The sequence below is a fragment of the Mus caroli genome, unplaced genomic scaffold (genome assembly GCF_978045245.1).
Source record: "Mus caroli unplaced genomic scaffold, Mus_caroli_1 scaffold_16, whole genome shotgun sequence".
NCBI classification, from domain to species: domain Eukaryota; kingdom Metazoa; phylum Chordata; class Mammalia; order Rodentia; family Muridae; genus Mus; species Mus caroli.
Genome location: NW_028227271.1, coordinates 23253747 through 23273267, shown reverse-complemented (window position 1 = coordinate 23273267; position 19521 = coordinate 23253747). Strand labels below are relative to the sequence as shown.

Genomic DNA, 19521 nt, shown 5'->3' with positions numbered 1-19521 from the left:
CTTAATTGTTGACTATAGCAGGTAATATGCATACAAGGATGTTCTAAGGACAGTCAGATACCCAAAAGTCAACTGTTGCAACAGTGCTTAATTCTCTTCTCAGTTTGGCATAAATGTCCCTGTAAAAGACTCACCAATTAAGAAAATGCACCTTTCAGGGTTATTAGATTATTTTTGATTTTATTTAAAATTAATCATAATGTTAAGTTTTCCAGCATTCAAAGTAGAATAATTAGGAACACTAATTAACATGCAAAGTGACTGTTTTTAACTAGCTCTTTTTTTCTAGTATTTAAAAAAAAAAATGAGGACAAAAATAGAGGCTACTCTTTAACTGCTTATCCAGAGTCACACTTCCTCGTGCTTTAAGATCCTGTGTTCAGAGAAAACTCTCCAAACTGTACAGGAAAGCAAAGGACGGTAGATGAGCCTCCAGCCTCTGGGGCTTCCCACCATAATGCATGGAAGTTTGTTTCCTTCATAAGCCTTGCTCTTATGGGTCACAAATATACCTAAGCTTTAAATATTCTTAACAGGGAAGAGCTTATACTTCTGCAGTGTTCATCTTACCTTTTTTTTTTTTTCTCAGCTTTTTTAGTGGGGAAGAGTCAGGGAGCCTGAAAGTGGATCCCAGGGCCTTTCCCTGGTAGGCAGGCAGTAGTCCTGTACCTCTTTATTCTCATATATATTACACTTTCTGTAGCACAGACAGTTCTTTTGCTTAATTGTTTCATATGGAGCTCATTTTATGAACTCAATTTTGTCTAACTGTCTCCTCTGGTAGATATTTAAGTTATACTTTATCTACGCTTGATATACTCTATCTCCTTCTGATATTGAAATTGATTCCATTTTTTTTCTAGAGTAATACAGTGAATACTGCTGTACATATAATTTCATCACTTCAGTACATTTTTTTAGGGTAAATTTTCCTGACAGTGAGTTTACTGGGTCAGAAGTCATGTACATTGGAACTTTGGAAAGTGACTTAACCAAATGCTCTCCATGAAGGTTGAATTTGTTTCTCCCAAGAAAGTATAACTGTGCCTGCTTCCTTCACTCCACTGGATCTTAAGTATTCAATGGATCCTTAAAGACACACATTTCTTTTTTGCAGTCTGGAGCAAAAGCACACCACCTGCTCCAGATAATGGGACTTCAGCCTGGGGTGAGCCAAATGAAAGCAGTCCTGGGTGGGGTGAAATGGATGATGCAGGAGCATCAACCACAGGCTGGGGAAACACACCTGCCAACGCTCCCAATGCCATGAAACCCAGTAAGTAGACTTGGCTTGCAAGTGGCAACTTGTCTCATAGGCCTGGTCATTGGAAGTAGTACAGAGAAAAGCCACTCCCAGCTCCCTACTCTACATGAAGGCAAATCCAGTTCCATACAGTATTTTTGGAGGGAAATGAATGTTTTCTTGCAAGTTTCATAGTAACAATATTTGTTAAAAGGGTGTGGTAGTAGAACCGACTGGAGACTGGTGTCCAGTGCCTTCCTCTCTAGTTGTCCCATCTGTCTTTTCTTCTCCATCTGCCCTCTACATTTTTCCTCCTTTCTTATCAAAGCCACATCTAGGATCCTCCTCAGTACCTAATGCATTTCAAATACGTTTGTGGACCTAATAAGCTTCAAGTTTCCATGGCCTTGTGGGGGTTTTTGTTGGTTGGTTGGGTTTTTTTTTTTTTTTTTTTGGTTGGTTTTTTTAAGACAGTCTTTCTGTGTAGCCTTGGCCGTCCTAGAACCAAGCTGGCCTCAAAATCAGAGATCCAAGTGCAAGGATTAACAGGCATGTACTGCAGCCATCCGGTGGCCTTGTGGTTTTTATTCCCATTTTTATTTCTGCTTCACCCCAAACAAGGTAGACAGTTGTGTTTTAGTCATACCTACTTGAAATGCCTGCATTTTGGAGTGTAAAGAAAGACTTGACACTCAGCTGCCATGCTCACTAAGGGCAACCATTTTCTTATCAATGAAATGCAACATTCATATTCACTCATTCACATAGACACACACAATTTTTGTTGAAATAGTGTCTGAGTAGTGTCTGAAATAGTTGATAACTGGCCTCAAATTCATGGTAATCTTCCTGCCTTAGTTTCCCAAGTGCTGGGATTACAGGTGTGCACCACTACCCAGTTCTGAAATTTCTTAGAATAGGGATGAGATTTTTGAGTTTTGAAACACTATCTCCTTGGTTCCCAGAAGAACCATAGAAGCAGTCCAAAGATCTTGATTGTAAGGTCTGTTGTCTGCTCTCTTAAGTATGAGTAATGCGTTTGCCTTGTGTGTAGATGGAACAGACAAAACTGCAAAGATATTCAAATGCTGCATTTGCAAGAAATCTCTCTGTTTGTTACATGTATTTACTGCAAAGAATTGATTAACTCTTTCCTTAAAGATTCCAAATCTATGCAAGACGGCTGGGGGGAGAGTGACGGACCAGTCACAGGAGCTCGCCATCCTAGCTGGGAAGAGGAGGATGACGGAGGAGTCTGGAACACCGCCGGCTCTCAGGGAAGCACTTCCTCCCACAACTCAGCAAGCTGGGGACAAGGAGGAAAGAAACAAATGAAGGTAGTGCTTTAGAAAGGCTTTAGAAAGGCTTCAGTTTGCTTACTCAATCCTAGAAGGTAAAACTGGGACTTGGTTCATGGAGGAAATGAGGCAACTGGAGTCACCGAGTATTTCCTTATAAATTAATAACTACTTCCCTTGTGTCCCCTAATCTTCCTATCCCATGACCTTGAAATCCTGAACAATTAGAAGTAGCACTATGAGTAAAATGAAATTTGTAAGGTAGAGGTAATTGAGTTTAGATTTCCATGTTATGATTGTTTTCAGCAGTTCCTGAGGCCTACTTTTAAAATGCCTTATGCTTTTGATTCTAAGACAAAAAAAAAGTCCTATGGGCAAATCTCCACAAAAAGGTAGAAAAGACACCAAAATAGTATTGGCTTTCCCAGTGGTCGTTAGTGGGTCTTGATTTTACCTGACTCATCCCAAGGCCCTTCTCCCAGTAAACTGAAAGCCCCATTTTTAGCACTGCTATAACTAGATTCTTTCCTCACGTCCTGGGCCAGGCTGTGCCTTCCAGACAACTCACTTTCCGTATAACAAGTTTCCTCTTGGAATGTTGTGGTTTATTACTTATTTTACAGTCCTGGGGAAGGAGCCCAGAACGCTGAGAATGCTAGACAAGCACTCTGCTGCTGCTGCTGCTGCTGCTGCTGCTGCTGCTGCTGCTTTTACATAGGACCACTAGTACTTTATCTGTAGCCATGATGTGTGTACCCAAGCCACTGTCTTGACAGATGCTGCTGCTGTTCTTCCTCCTCCTCCTCCTCCTCCTTCTTCTTCTTCTTTCTCTCTTTCTCTCTCTCTCTCTCTCACACACACACACACTACAGAGTAGAAAAAAGGAAGATACACCTGTATGCTTCATTTTAACCTGAAAACCCTGCCCTGTGAAATGCTTTCTAATCCTCCCAGGCTTCGGATTCCTGATACTGTCTCACAAGACCATCCCCTGACCATCACCCTGTGTCCTGAAGCTGTGGGTTTCAGGACCCTGATTTCTTCTGTAGGATAGAACAGTTGCTTTCTGTGGAAACTTTGGTTGAAGGAATTCTTCCTGGGTTTCCCCTTCCCTAATGACTTGCCTTCCTCCACTCTCGCAACTAAAAAAGTCTCACTACACTGCTCAGCATCTTGGTACTCTAATGGTATCTGGCCTGCTTTGGCAGTCTTTTGGTCATTTACAAATTAGCAGTGGATCGAAATTAACTGAGAAAAAGATCCTAATTGAATCCTCCCAACTCAGATGGCAACCAAGATTTGCTTAATTGGAAGTTGAGTATTTCAATTCCGATACCAGATGTTCTGACCATCAGCACTAAGGACTTCATTTGTTGTTGTTGTTGGTGGTGGTGGTGGTGGTGGTTTTGTTTGTTTGTTTGTTTGTTTTTTGAGACAGGGTTTCTCTGTGTAGCCCTGGCTGTCCTGGAACTCACTTTGTAGACCAGGCTGGCCTCGAACTCAGAAATCCACCTGCCTCTGCCTCCCGAGTGCTGGGATTAAAGGCGTGCGCCACCACGCCCAGCCTAGGACTTCATTTTTTAATGTGATAAAATACACATAATGTAAAAATTGTCATCTTAACCATTTTTCAATATGCAGGTCAGTGCCACTGAGTGTGCTCACATGCAGTTTGTTTTCTTCTAAAGCTGAAAGCTCTGTACTAATAAACTCAGTATCTCTCATGCTTTCCAGGACTCTTCTTTAATCTTAATGAAATATATATCCTGCCAGCCTGGTCTACAAAGTGAGTGCCAGGACAGCCAGGGCTACACAGAGGAACCCTGTCTCGGGGGGGAAAAAAAAAAAAAAAAAAATATATATATATATATATATATATATATATATATATATATATATATACACACACACACATATATATCTCCTATCACCATAATATATATTATTAATTATCAATTTATATATTATATAATTAAAATAGTTAAAATTATTTATTTATCTAACATGATATAATATGCAATGTTGTAATATATAGATATATTTGTATATAAGTATATAATATTATATACATTTATTTATGGAGCAGGCTGGTTGTGGTGGCTCATATCTGTAATCACAACCCTCGAAGACAGAGGCAAAAGGATCAAGAGTTCAAGATATTCTAGGCTTTAGTGAGTGAGGACATCCTGTCTCAACTAACACCAACAATAATAATAAGTATGACATATCGTAGCACATGGAATGTTTACCAATAGAATGTGCAGGCCCACAAAGCTCATCCCCCATCCCATTAATCCCTGCCTTCTACTGTCCCAGAGCTCAAGGATAGTGGCTTCCTCCGGGCCTCTTTCTCACTGAGAACTGATGGCCTCCATGCTGTGAACCATATGAAGAGCTCTCTGGATGCATTCCACATTGCCCCCACACAGAGTGATGTCGTGTTCAAAAAGGCTCCTTTCCAAACAACATGCACCAGTAGCAATTCTTTCCCTGTTACAAGCCTGCTGGGGTCACAGAAGAGCATCTTATGGGAGGTGGCAGTGGCAGCATGTAGACATCTTGCACAATCTGATACCACTTCTTCGCATGTAAAAAGTAAACTTCGTTTTTCCAGTTCACTATGATAAGTAGGAGTAAAAGCATGACTGGACCTAGGGCTTACTAGTCATTTAAAGCTATCAGGTTCAGGAAGGTGAACTCTCAGCTTTGCATTTTCAGTGTGGTTTGTAGTTTGGGAGATTGTGATGAGCTCTGTGACTGAGGTCATGTATTTCATTCTGTAGTGCTCACTAAAAGGAGGAAACAATGATTCATGGATGAATCCTCTTGCCAAACAGTTTTCAAATATGGGATTGCTGGTAAGTTTCATTTTTCTTCGTGTATAAACATAATCTCAAATTTCAGGCATAGTAAGTACACATGTACAGTACAAAATTACAGATTTAAATATGGGTTAAACAGTGTTCTTGGCCCTCTGAGCTAAACAGTATTTCTATTTTATTAAGTGATATATACCAACATTAAAGGTGAATTGTCTTTATATCTTTTCTCTTGGAAAGGTGGAAACAAAAGACACTTAAATGGACACTTGTTACTAGTGTTTGCATCATCATTTTTAAAAATAAAAATAATCAGAATCACTATACTGGGATTCATTATGTAGAGAAAAATGTATGCTGTATCTTTAATTTCCTTATCTCTTGGGAACACTGTGAAGACATCTGGTCATGGTTGTCAAAAGACAAATGATTTGACTACACAGTTCAAGATTTGCTCACTGACACGTCATAAGAAGATATTATCACCATTTAGCTACACTTGTGAAATTTGACTATGCATACTTAAGAAGGAGTTTATTTCTCCAGGCAGCTGTTGAACTAGTCCTCTGTCCATAGCCGTTGCTTACATGTGTAATTGGATGTTAGACATTTAATTAAGCCTGGATGGCTATCAAATTGTGATTGCAAAAATGTTACAGCCTACACTCCAGTTTCAAGGTCACAGTAGAGGCTCTTGTGGAGTGCCTGTGGTCGTGAGGCTCTCACGTGAGCAGAAGCGCCTCTTCTCTGATTACAACGTGTATCCTCCCTTTATCCTTACTCACTTGTGTTTGCTTTGTTTTGTTCAGAGTCAAACTGAGGATAACCCAAGCAGCAAAATGGATTTGTCTGTAGGTATGTGTCTCTACAAACAGGAGCGGAATGTTTTCATGGCTCTGCCAAGGCCCATGGGATCTCCAGCCCTGCTTGGGTTGAGGCAGACATGCTTGATGCTAAATGCTTTACTTTATATAAGATTTCATGCACTAAAGCAGTATAGAGGTTGAAAATTCAAATGACTGAAGATCCAGGAGAATGTGAAGGAATGTTAAATGCTAGGTTTAACTGTGAAGAGGTATGTCCACCTCAGAAGCCAAGCTTATTCTACTACATGAAAAGTGCAAACTTCACTGCACCATCCCTTATTAGCATCCAGATTTTTTTCCCAAGTACTGGGAGCTAGATTCAGATTATTTTAATATGTCTGTGATACTAGTAAACTAAACCATCAAATTGACTCTCTGTACCCCAAGGTTTTCATCTTTGTCCTACTTTTCCATTGTGACCAGAGCAAATGCAGGGATCAGCCCATCGCCTGTGAGATTTTTCTCAGGAATGCTTTTGCTCACCCCGAGGAACATAAAAAGAATCAAACTAAGAGTAAGAGGGAACAATCCTGGGTAGCAGTGGTTATGTGTAATTTGAGCTGCAACCCAGTTGTGGCATCATATAACAGATTTATAGGGCTAAGGAGAGGGAGGAGGAGATCATCATGCCTGCAGAGAGGAGAGTACATCACACGTGCAGATGAAGCTTGAGCCAGTACTGTAGAAATGCTCAACTGTGTTAAAGTCTTAAGCTTTAAATTTTTAGGCAACAGGAGTGCCTCTGATCTTTCTGTTCCCGTAATTGCTTTAAAACTCTAACAATGTAGTTAACAAGTGCTAACATAGCAAGACAGACTGGTCTCTCACTGAGATTTGATTTCATGAACCCATCACATCACACACAGTATTCTCACCCAGCACATCAATTTTAACCTAAATATTTGCTTAATCAGTTTTGCTTCAAGTCTCTCAAGTGTTCCATGGTAGACAAGCTACAGCAGATATATATTTAATTTTTGAAAAACGGTTCAGGAACAGAACAAGCACCCTGAGCCAGTGAGAATTCCTCCTAGTCTCATTCCAAAGAGTAGAGAGGCTTTGTCCCCAGGACCCTAGAGAACAGACGGGCCAGGTTACACGTGGCTCTTGAGGGAGACATTGATTCCTGACATTTTTATTTATATCCTTTCAGATAAGAAATTTGATGTGGACAAGAGAACAATGAATCTCGGGGATTTTAATGATATCATGAGGAAGGATCGACCTGGGTTCCGTCCACCTAATCCCAAAGACTTGGGCACCACAGACAGTGGGCCTTATTTTGAGAAGGTGAGTTGAATGCTTTGTTTCAAATAATCGTTTGAGAGTCACTGTGTTCTTAGTTTGTCTGTGATAGCTAATTCTAGAGAAAGCATAAACTTACAAACTCAGAGTAAAACATGAATGTCCCCTATATTAATATGGTGACAGGAAAGTAACTGACGTCAACAGGTGATTGCGCAGGAACAAGAGCCATCTGTCCTTAATGTTTTTGTGATGGAGCTCTAAGTTTTGAAGGGAGATCATGGGCATGTAGAACATGGAGAAGAAACTTTGGAGATAAATTTACTCTTCAGTCTTCTTGTTCCTGCCGCTGTGCCAGCTGCAGACAAAATTTGGACTTTGTGCAAACATTTGTATCTTGTACGAGCTTGGTGCTAGGTCTGGAGAAGCTCTCTGTCTTTCCTACTTGCCTGGTGGTCTGTGTTTAGGTAAATCAAATTCTCACTCCTGATTGAAGCAAGTAATTTTTACTTACTTGTTCTGATTTTTTTAACATTTCTAATGAAACTATTGATTCAAAATACTGTTTTATAGTATTCCTGGGCCCCACAAGACATTTAAAACCAAAACATGGACATCTGGGCCAATAGCATTGCTGCCGGTCTAGGTGACACCATATTCATAGGAAGATTGCCTGGCTTCTGCTTCAGGAGCCACACCACTAGAGTAGTGGAAATTAGACTCATAAACAGTGTCTGGCAACCCTTGTCCTGATGCAATGAATAACTGGTTTCTAATGTAGAGGAAAAGAAAGTCTCTATGGAAGAGGTTGACAGATGGTGTCCGCTGGGCAACGAACGTGTGATGATTATTATCCGATCCAAATTTCTTCCTGGGTTATTGCTAATCCACTCTCGCTTTGTTTATTCCTAGTGTGTCTCTCTTTCCCTTCTTGCATTCTGTTGCTTCACTAACCAACACTCATTGTGATTGGCTAACTCCTACTACCTTTCAGCTGACTTTGCCTTTCTCCAATCAAGATGGGTGCCTTGGGGATGAGGCTCCCTGCTCTCCCTTCTCCCCTTCTCCCAGCTACAAGCTGTCTCCCTCTGGTTCCACACTACCCAACGTCAGCCTTGGAGCAATCGGCACAGGGCTCAACCCCCAAAACTTCGCTGCTAGACAAGTAAGGAGGCCTCTCAGATTTGTAATTGCTTGGCTGTGGCCTCACCTTGGCCCTGGTCTTCTTCAGCTTATTGCATCTTGTCTGTCTTGGGAAACTTGTTGATTACTGAATGCACAGAATGATATTAAGTGTAGGTTTTTACATCTTTCAGCCCATAGTCCATCTCTCTTCATGTTTCTTAACATGGAATTTACTTTAAATCTGTTTCTTTTATCTTTTCATTTTTGGTTATAACTAACTTAGGGAATTATGAATGAGACAATAATATAATCTAGTTATACATTTGCCATTTTAATATTAAATTATATATTTTCCTGGAGAGATGACACAGAAAGCAATTAAGAACACTGCTGTTCTTGTACAGGATTTAGGCACCCATATAGCAGCTCACAGCCTCCTATAACTCCTGTTCCAGGAGATCAGACACGCTTCTGCAGTCACCAGACACACACATGAAGCACAGACTGTTCATATATGTAAACTAAAAGTAAATTTTTAAAGCCATTAGAATATATAATAAGGAGTATTTCAAGAATCTCTTTAGTATATCTGCTAATCAAAAATTAGTAAAACTAGTAAGAATAAATAAAGGTTTAAGGGTTACAGTGTTTTAAAAATCTGGCTTCTTGGGGCTGAGGAGTTGAGTGTCTTCTTTAGAAATTAAACCACAGTATTTACATAGAGAAGGAGATCTTTAATAGCGAGGCTTTAAAGAGTAACTATTACTCAAGCATTGGTGGTTGCCAAAATTAGTCCTCTAAGCAAGGGCCACACAGTAGCATCAGAACTGGCAGGGCCAATCAGGCTCTTACAAGCCTGAGGGGACACAAGGTCTGTTGTAGTTTCATGAAGAAACCCAGGAATCTGGAGCCATCAGTGCTGTTACAGCCACAGTTCCAACAGTAGTGCTTCCCTAGCTATAGTCCTGTGACTCCTCACTTGCCACTGTGCCTTTTACCTCAGGATGAGCACAAGAGCACAGTGTATGGTTGAATCCGTTCTGTTTCGTGTGGTGACTTTCACATGAATATTAAAGGCTCAGGTAAAGCAGGGCCACTTAGACCATGCATAGTCAAGTTGTATACAGCCTCTCATATGCAGATTACAGTAGATTGTGCTTTGTTCACATATTCAAATTAGTCATCTCCAGATTGGGGTCATAAGGCAGTTTTTCTGTTTCCTTCCTTTAATTTCAGCATTTTGTTTGTTTGTTTGCTTGTATGTAGTTTCCTAAACGGGGTGGGTATGTATTGCTTATGTGCACAGAGAAAAACAGTGTTTTGCAAATGCTAATTCTATATTGAGGTATAAAATATAAAATAAAAATGTGGTTCCAGGCTTGCATAAATACCTAATGCTAATAGTAGGTAAACTCAAGTTTAACAGACCAGCTACCAGCTTGGCATTGGATTTTAAGAAAAGACAATTCCAGCCGGGCGTGGTGGCGCACGCCTTTAATCCCAGCACTCGGGAGGCAGAGGCAGGCGGATTTCTGAGTTCGAGGCCAGCCTGGTCTACAAAGTGAGTGCCAGGACAGCCAGGGCTACACAGAGAAACCCTGTCTCGAAAAACCAAAAAAAAAAAAAAAAAAGAAAAGACAATTCCTCAATATCTTTGTAATGGTTAGATTACTGCAAAGTCCATTGGTATCAAATTGGTGCATATGTCCTACCCAATAGGTTCCACATATTTCAAACTGCTATCATACGGAGTTCATTAAATTTACTTCATAATTAAAAGATAAAACTTAAGCCAGACATGGTAGCATATCTTTAATCCCAGTACTTGAGAGGCCAAGGCAGAAGGATCATGAGGCAGGAGTTTGAAGCCAGCTTAGCTATAATGTGAGATTCTGTCTCTAATAATAAGAAATAATAATAATTTTTGCCAAATCACAGAACATTTCAATCAGTTCACTTTTTTATTTTAATTTTATATTCTTTTCTAAATTAAACCCTAGGGTTGGGACATAAATCCCCAATAATTCGGAGGACAGACACAGGTCATCTTAGACCTTCCACATATACCTGAAAAGCTTGAACAATACTCAGATATTGACATGTGTACAGCCTTTGAGTCACTGTCTTCATAATTCCTAGACCTAATGTTTTTGAAGGCCACATATTGCTGCCTTCAGCAAACCTGAGCCAAGAAAATGAACTGAAGTACCACGTTAGGGTGGCAGGAAAGCATTTGTATAGACTGCTATCGGCTTGCTTGTATTATCTTCAGAAACATCAGAATGCTATGTGGTAGCTTCAGACACCCTTGAATTTTGGCAGGAAGCTGAGAGTCTTCTTATCAAAGGAAAGGCTGAAGTTTAAAATAACTCTAGCTAGGTGTGGTAGCTCATAGAGGTGGATCACTCAGTTCAAGGCCAGACTGCTCTTCAAAGTGAGCTATATAGAGAAACCCTGTCTCGAAAAACCAAAAATAAAATAAATGACTCTAAGCTGGGTGCAGTGATGTAAGTTAAACAACCCTTGGGAAAATAAAGTCTGTGGTAGATCTTTTTCTGATATATACATATTTTAATTGCCATTTCTACTTTCTGTTTTTAATCATTTTTAGTTTTGGTGCTTTTTAAGTTCATTAATTTGCCTCTAGCAGTCTCTTAATCTAATTTTGAATCATTTAAGCCATCAGTGTCTTGAGTGTTCTGGAACTTAATGATGTTATGTAAATTCTTTAAGATTACCTTATCCCTGTGTTCAACTGGGAATAATAACCTCAGTTGACAAAGGCATTGACTGCTGTCTCTGCTGAAGATGTTTAGTGGGATGTTTTCAAATGAATGGTCTTGGGTCATAGATATATGCAAATGATATATGCATCCTGTAGCCCAAGGCTTTTTGGAGTTCTGAGAATTCCAGAAGGAAGGATTGAACTGATACAGACAAAAAAAAAAAAAAAAAAATAGAGAATGACTGAATCATTGTTCTAGTGAACATCGGCAGAGTCCCTTCGGGTGTAATGTTAACACAGGGGAATTCGGTCACTTTGTCCATGGATGAGGAGGCGGTGTGGGGGAAGATACCCTTGGTGGGCTCTTTAATTCAGGCCTTGAGTAGGCCAAGAGTACACAGCATAGAGAACCTTAGGATGCCGGTGTGAAGGGTGGTGCATGCCTCCAGTGCCAGCTTGAGATACTTAGTAAGGCACTGTTGGGAGTAGGGCAATCCTCAGACAGAGGAAACGGTGACAAGTTCTTTACTGAAGAACTTTCTATAAATGATTTATTTATTGGGAATCGTGGAATTAAGCTTTATTTTATATCTATAACTAGGCTGATATTTATACTTTTGAATGTGAAGTTACAGGTGAGTAATGTTATTTCCATAACCTAGAGTAATATGTAATGTGTCCCTTCCTTCTTATTTTGATGTGAGGTTGATGAACATTTTCTCATTTAGCAAAGAAAGCCAACAGATTCAGGACGGGGAAGGATGCGCAGCTAGATCAGGGTCCTTGTGAGTGGCTGATTGGCTAAGCCAGCTAGGAGAAGAAAGTGATACCCACATTACTTACACTGATAGTTTGGTTATAGTATGTGTTTTTACCCAGGTTTCTTTTAAAATGAATCTTATAAAGTCTTGAGAATTAAATTTGATAAACCCAAACTTATAAAAAGAGGGTTCTTAAGCCGGTTGTGGTTGCGCATGCCTGTAATCCCAGCACTTAAGAGGCTCACCTCAGCTGATCACAGGATGACACCCTGTCTCAAATAAGCAGTCCAGAAATCTTGCACAGCCAGTTCCTCTCAGTCACAAGAAATGTAACACTACCTCTAACATCTTGTTAAATGTAACCCTTTCAGTTTATACTTTATCAGACCACCTGTAGTAAATGACCCAGTTCTAGTAACTGTCCACCAACCTCCCAATACAAAGAGCTCCTCGATTCTAAAATGAATGCTGTCATTCCATGCAGTAGAGATCTTCATTCTTAAGGATAGAAATGAGAACTATTGCTTCATCGTCTTCTTGAATTGATAAGATGTCCTGACTGGTATGGTTCTCTCTGCAGGGCGGCAGTCATGGTTTGTTTGGAAACAGCACAGCACAATCGAGAGGCCTGCACACTCCAGTGCAGCCACTAAGTTCTTCTCCTGGTCTCCGGGCGCAAGTGCCTCCCCAGTTTATCTCCCCCCAGGTAAGAAATTTTGTGTCCCTGCCTTTTAGAGTTAAAAGACCATTCAGGTAGCAGCCCATTGTTACTGCCTGGTTGATGCACAGGAAAGGATTGGTTACAGTTGGACATTTGACAGATCCAGGTGTCAAGTGCAAGATTATTACAACAGAATATCAGCTCCCTTTTTAAATTGCATTAAGAATATAAAACAGATGCTTTGCAACAACTGATTGTCTAGTATATTGTTTTTTATTGTGACTAATTAAAAGAAATTCATAAATTCTAAGGTGACAGTATTCAAAAGCAGATTGCCCTCAAGTATTTGCCTGAAGACAAACAGAATTATGAGATTCTGAATTTTTCTGTAGAACTCTGAGGAGCTGCCTGCTAGAGTACTGACTGGCTTCCTACTCTGAGAGCCCTAGAGCTGATGAAGAGACCAGTGCGACAGGACACTGACGGAAAGGCAGCAGTTAGTGGGATAAATGGCATAGGTGGTCAACAAAGTCTGAGGGCCAAAGTGACGTTTCACTCAATTAAATGCTGCAAGCATCACTAGCAGTGACATTTAAACTGGGTCTTGAAGAGTAAGTTTAAATTTTCTATGCACGGCCACATTAAAGAGGCCTTCCCAACCACAGAAGCCTCTCACTGGTGCGATAATAGCTGGCACTTGGCATGAGGAAAGGCAGTGGTTTGAGTGAATGATTAGTGTGAACAGGTTTGGGAAGCAAATAGACAAGGAATTAGGGGTGAATGCGGCGAAAACGATGTTTGCATCTTTCAGAAGTTTGGATCTTGTACTGTAGGCCACTTTGTAAGCTTGCTCATTACTATGATCTGGGCTGCTGCTTTTAAAGATCTCTCTCCCTCTGTTAAGGCAGTTCCTGGGATTTGGGACCTGCTCGACCATAGGTAGTTTTTTTTTTTTTTTTTAAATATGTATACACTATATTTAAGCTAATTTAATAATACAAAATACACAGATATTTTGCGAGTAATCAAGTGTGCGTGTGTGAGTATGTGTATGTACAGTGCCCATGGATGCCAGAGGAGGGCATAAGATCCTCTTGAACTTGAATTACCGACCACCAGGACCTTTGTGCTGGGAACCAAACCCCAGCTGCATGTGTCCACCTCCATCCTGTCTGTCCCATCTTGTCCTTCCTCCCCAGCCTCACTGGGTTGTTTTGTGTGGTGATTACTGTAGACAATAGAATGTTAAGCAAGGTTTTTCAGGGATGGCAGAAAAGTCTGAGAGATGACACTGGAAGTAAGATGGAGTATGTTTACATGGTGGAGTTACCAGAGCTTCAGAGAGCAGGGCTAGCCCAAGGACACAAGCAAAGCAGTGGCAGTGGAGGTCAAACCCACTTGGAAAAGTCACCTCCTATCTTTGTATGACATCCCATCCTTCCTCTGAAACACTTAGGTCATTTGGCTCTTGATCAAGCACCTTACAGTGGTTCTCTGCCTTTCCCCCACCTCTCAGCACTGATCATCAGACTGTCCTGGTGCTCAGTGCTCATCCCTCTCACAGCAAACAGCCACCACTAGGTGACCTCATCTGCCTCAGTGACCTTAATATTGAGAGTTACAAAATTGTGCCTGCTGTCAACATGTTCTTTTCAGTGTCATATACTGCTAGATATGTTCAGATTTAAAAACAAAACAAAAATTCCAGTTAGACATGCTCCTATTCTGTAGTTGTTCACACCAAAGACCCACAAGCTAAAGTATGATCCTCCTGCATCACAGCCACATTCAGTTCAGGAAATGTTCCCTTCAGAACTGGAGTTACCTTTGGGAAACCTTAATAAGTTCCTTGAGAATAACTCAAGGGCACACATCTGCATGTGCAAACACACACACACACACACACACACAATGTTTTTTTTTAAAAAAAAAAAAAAAATCTTGATCCAGGCTCTGACTGTTATCACTACTGATGTAGTCCCTAAGTCCCTAGAAGGCTGCCATCATAGATAGTGTAGAGCCTTCTTGTGTCTGCCCCATTCTTCTTCATTCAGGTGTTGATGTCTGTAGTCTGAGTCACACTTGTCCTCTTCATAGCCACATTGTCCACTCTGGTAGCTATTAGCAGAAGATCACTTGAAATTTAGCTATTATTTCATCATCATTAAATTTAAGTAGATGCACCTAGTTTGTGTCTGCTTAGGCATGACAGAAAGATCTGTGACGCTCTGCTGTAAAACATACAGTACACCATGATGTCCCTTGGCTGCAGATCCTCTCCTGGCTTGCTCACCCACCTGCAGTACAGTGTTAACTGCCATTTTTAGGGTTCTTGGTGATCTCACCCAACTTATACCTTATGTCTTTCCAACCAAGTGACCCCAAAACCCCAGTCGTATTTAGACCGCTGCTGTCTGGGGCTGCCAGTCGGCATGACCTTTACTTCCTTGGCTCTCTACTTCAGAGCGCTTTAGCCAGGACACTGTCTGGAGCTCAGCTCTGAAGCTGCAGTGCTCCCCCACTACTCTTGCCGTCCCACCCTCCCGAGGTTCCTTGTCTTTCCTTCCTCCTCCACCCCTTGAGTCAAGTTTCACAGCCACAGGGGTGACAGCAGTTGTGTTGCACACATCCCGTTGACTTTGTGCACGTGCAGGCATGCTGTTCATCTCTGTACCCACCATTGTTAACACTGTGTCTTAGTGTTTTCCTCTGTTGCCAAATAGTCTTCTTACCCTCTCTTTTGATTCTTGGGATGGAACCCAGGGTTTGTGTGCTAGGTACATAAGTGAGCTATGCCCCAGCCCATATTGATCATTCTTCTGGTTTTTCATTCTTTTGTTTTTAGGGTTTTGTTTTTGGTTTTGTTTTATTATGAAACAGGGTCTTACTATAACCCAGGCTAGCCTTAAAATCATCTAGATCCTCTTTCTTTTCTGTCTCTCCAGTGCTGGGATTAAAGGAATATCCTGGCATTGTTAATTATAATCAGAAACTTGTTTCATTAAATACATTTACCTTGATTTACTTAACACTCTCTTCCCCTTTTATTGGATATTAAATTGTTTCTACTTTTTTGCTATTATAAGTAATTTGCAGAGAAAGCCTTATACAAAAACCTTCATCAATATTAGGTGCTTTGTTTCTGTGGCCTTAAATTTGATCCTTCTGCCTTAGCCTTCTTAGTGGGGACCCATGTGTGGTTCTACATTATTTCTAAACCTAGTTGTCCAGAATGAAGTGTTGGAGAATTTTTTTCTAAAGCATAAACACTGAAACTTAACATTTAACATTTATTACAAGGCTGGGAATGTCATTCAATGATAGAAAAGTCATGTTTGAAACCCTAGGTTCTTTTCCCAACACAGCCAGAAAAAAAACAAAAACAAAAAGAAGGAAGAGTTGTTAAAGCCTTTGTTTCTGCTGTTGCTTTCCCTCCTTCACTGGAGGATTCAGAAAGTAAGATTCTGGTGGCTTTTGTCATGCCTTTACATTTCTGTCATTTTCCACCTGCAATGCTTTGTTAAAAGCCATATTGATTGCTTCAAGATATTCACTTTCTCCAGCCCAGCTGGAGACTGAGGGCTTTTAAGCCTGCATAATTAACTCTCCATAATAGGAGTATGCAAACCTGCACTTTAATTACTTTGCATCCTAGGTTTGAGCAGCCATTTGCCAGGAGCATCTTGGTGTTACTTTTTGATCCTTTTGTAATTCTTGTAAGGAGCTGCTGTATCTGCAGCCTAAAGAGGCAAGGGTAAATAGAAAGACCTCGTGGGTATTGACTCTTAGAGTCTAAAACCGTCAACTTAAGGGGCATATGCACAGGTGCAGTGTAAATATAAGAATGCCTGCCAGGTGGCACAAGCCTTTAATCCCAGCACTTGGAAGGCAGAGGCAGGAAGATTTCTGAGTTCGAAGCCAGTCTGGTCTATAGAGTGAGTTCCAGGACAGCTAGGGCTACACAGAGAAACCCTGTCTTGAAAAACCAAAAAAAAAAAAAAAAAAAAAGGAATGCCTTGTGTTGGTGTACTTTTCTATATCCAGACATCTTTAAATATGTGTGGTTAATTTTGCCTTTTTTTATTTCAGACAATGAAATTATACAGTATATATGAAACAATTCACAAAGCCAGGGCTTTAATCCCAGCACTCAGGAGGCAAACAGATCTCTGAGTTCTAGCCAGCCTGGTCTACAGAGCAAGTTCCAGGACAGCCAGGGCTACTCAGAGAAACCCTGTCTCAAGGGGGGGAAAAGGAAGAAGCTATATACTATATGTAGTAATATATGAACTATATAGGAAAATTGTAGAAGGTGTATTCCACATACCTGTCTTAAGACTGGGATGGGAGCCAAATCCCGTGATTGTGATATGCTCATACTGTGCTGTGAATTTAGAAGCTCAAAGAGAGGTCAAACAAGTTTTTAAGTTGATTGGTAACACTCAGCACCATTAGTATCTCTTAGATGGAGTGGAGGCAACCAGTCTCACCTTAGAATTGATTGGGTAACTGGATGTGGCTGAAATAATGGAAAAACTGAGGTGATGGGCCACATATATAGCAAGTTTGAACTTGACCAGATAGTTCTAGATTAGAGAGTGTCAAGGAGAAGATAGATAGCCGTGCATTCTTGAGGATGTTCAGAGGTGGGGACTTGAAATGAATGCAGAACTCCCAGGTATGGTCTTTAGCACATGCCTTTAATCCCAGCAGTCAGGCAGAGACAGGCAACTCTCCAGCCTGGTCCAGCCTGGTCTACATACGTTACAGGACAACTGGCGGGGGAGGGGGTGCTACACAGAGAAGTCCTGTCTCAAACAAAACAAAACAAAAACTGAAAGGAAACTAGCCAATTTGACTTTGACCAAGATGCTGAAGAAAGTTAAAGATTGGAATACTCCATAGAAAGCAACATATTGAGCTATAGAATGGGAGATGAAGTTAAAGAGAGACAGAGACACTGGTTAGAACACAAGACTCGGAGTGGGGGAAGTAAGCAGATAATAAAAGCCTTTCAAGTTCATTTTTGTATGTGACTTAGTTCTTTGCTTATACTAGTTGTGTAGAACCAACTGGTGACTAAGGAGTACTTCTGCTTTCGTCTTGAGTATAGGGAGGACTGGAAAGAAAGATTGCTCAGCAGCACTGCACTCCCATGGTAGTTACAATTGCCTGTACTCTAGCATGGGATCTGCCACCCTCTTATGATGCACATACATACACTCAGATGTACACACATACGCATGAAATAGACTCACTTGGGTTAAAGTTAAAAGTATACACTACCAGGCCAGGCCCAGCCCAAAAAGCCTTCTGTATTTAAAAAAGGGGGGAAGGGGGAGCTAATCTGATCTACATAACTCATTCCATACCGTCCAGGGCTATACAGTGAGGTTTGGAGCCCAGTGATAGAGTGCTTGCCTAAAATCTGTAAGGCCCTGTTTTATCCTTAGCACTAAAGCTGAATAGGAGGACAACCAGAAAAGCTAATGGACTTATAACAAATTAAATCTTGTAGCAGAGGATGAATTTATGAAAAGAAAGTTAAATGTTAAGACATCTCTTTGTGGGACTATAGAGATGACTCAGTGGTTGGGAGTGCTGGCTGCTCTTATAGAGGACCAGAGTTCAATTCCCAACAACCACACGACAGCTCACAACTGTCTCTGACTCAAGTTCCAGAGCATCTGAAACCCTCACACAGACATGCATACAGGCAAAACGCCAATGTAAAGACATTTGTTTGGCTTAGTTATTAATGGGCTCGTTTCAGGGTAGGCAGAGATTTTAGTCTCATCCTCCTAGATTATTCTCAGCTCTATGTAGTTGGTTCTGCATTTCCATCCATGGTCCCAGGGGTAGCACAGAGTGGCAATAAGTAGATAAAAAGATCAGAGAATTACATGGTGAATGACTCTTCAGTTAGAATAATAATGGTGGTTTGTTCATTTAATAAGCATTTATGGAGTATCTACTTTGTGCCCCCTACATACAGATAAATGTAAGAGACCCATTTGCCTGGGTTCACTCTTACCTTGTGGGAGGATGGAAGCAGGCTTGTGTGTCTCTCTCGGTGAAGTGCTTCACTGTCACTGATTCCTCCTCACTGCAAATGTCAAACAGCTGGTTCTGATCGGTACTGAGCTTGGGGTTGAATAGTTAGAAGGTTATCACCAGACATACAGACCTGAGGCTTTGCTTGAGGACGCCAGGCCTTGACAAAGGGGTGACCACATCCACTTCGTGTAAGACTCAACTAGAAAATGACTTTCTGTTCTTGGTCTGTGTTGGGAAGCAGGTAGAGGTTGCAGAATCAGTTACGTTAGCCTGACGATGTGAGACTAAGGAACTCCCACCCTGTGACACAAGAACAAATACTTAGGAAATGCCTTTCCAGCACTCGGGAGGCAGAGGCAGGCGGATTTCTGAGTTCGAGGCCAGCCTGGTCTACAAAGTGAGTTCCAGGACAGCCAGAGCTATACAGAGAAACCCTGTCTTGAAAAACCAAAAAAAAAAAAAAAAAAAAAGGAAATGCCTTTCTAAGTGTTGGTGTTCATCTACATTAACTCAGATGTCTCAAACATTGAACTTTCTATTGGCTAGTTTAGTTTATTAGTCACTTTCTGTTATTCCTATTTTAAAAAGTTAAATAAGGTACTTGTTCTGAGTCACACAGGTTAGGAATAATAGAGACTGAGATACATGCCTAGGCATGTAGTCAGTTTTTTTTGTTTTTTTTTAATGGGGGACTCTATATATTGCCAGAATGGTCCAGAAT

General features: G+C 40.8%; 1 protein-coding gene across 6 annotated transcripts in view; it reads left to right on the top strand.

Moving 5' to 3' along the window:
* Tnrc6b (trinucleotide repeat containing adaptor 6B) overlaps positions 1 to 19521 on the top strand; it is a 216815-nt gene that overhangs the window by 171521 nt on the left and 25773 nt on the right. For 4 of the 6 annotated variants that reach the window (XM_085831814.1, XM_021182978.3, XM_029469459.2 and 1 more), the window contains 7 exons: positions 1118 to 1276; positions 2405 to 2580; positions 5325 to 5399; positions 6170 to 6215; positions 7380 to 7516; positions 8466 to 8636; positions 12663 to 12788. In XM_085831814.1, the coding sequence (XP_085687940.1) occupies positions 1118 to 1276; positions 2405 to 2580; positions 5325 to 5399; positions 6170 to 6215; positions 7380 to 7516; positions 8466 to 8636; positions 12663 to 12788 (890 nt within the window). The remainder of the gene's footprint in view (positions 1 to 1117; positions 1277 to 2404; positions 2581 to 5324; positions 5400 to 6169; positions 6216 to 7379; positions 7517 to 8465; positions 8637 to 12662; positions 12789 to 19521) is intronic. The other 2 variants (XM_085831815.1, XM_029469460.2) reach the window with 2 other exon arrangements.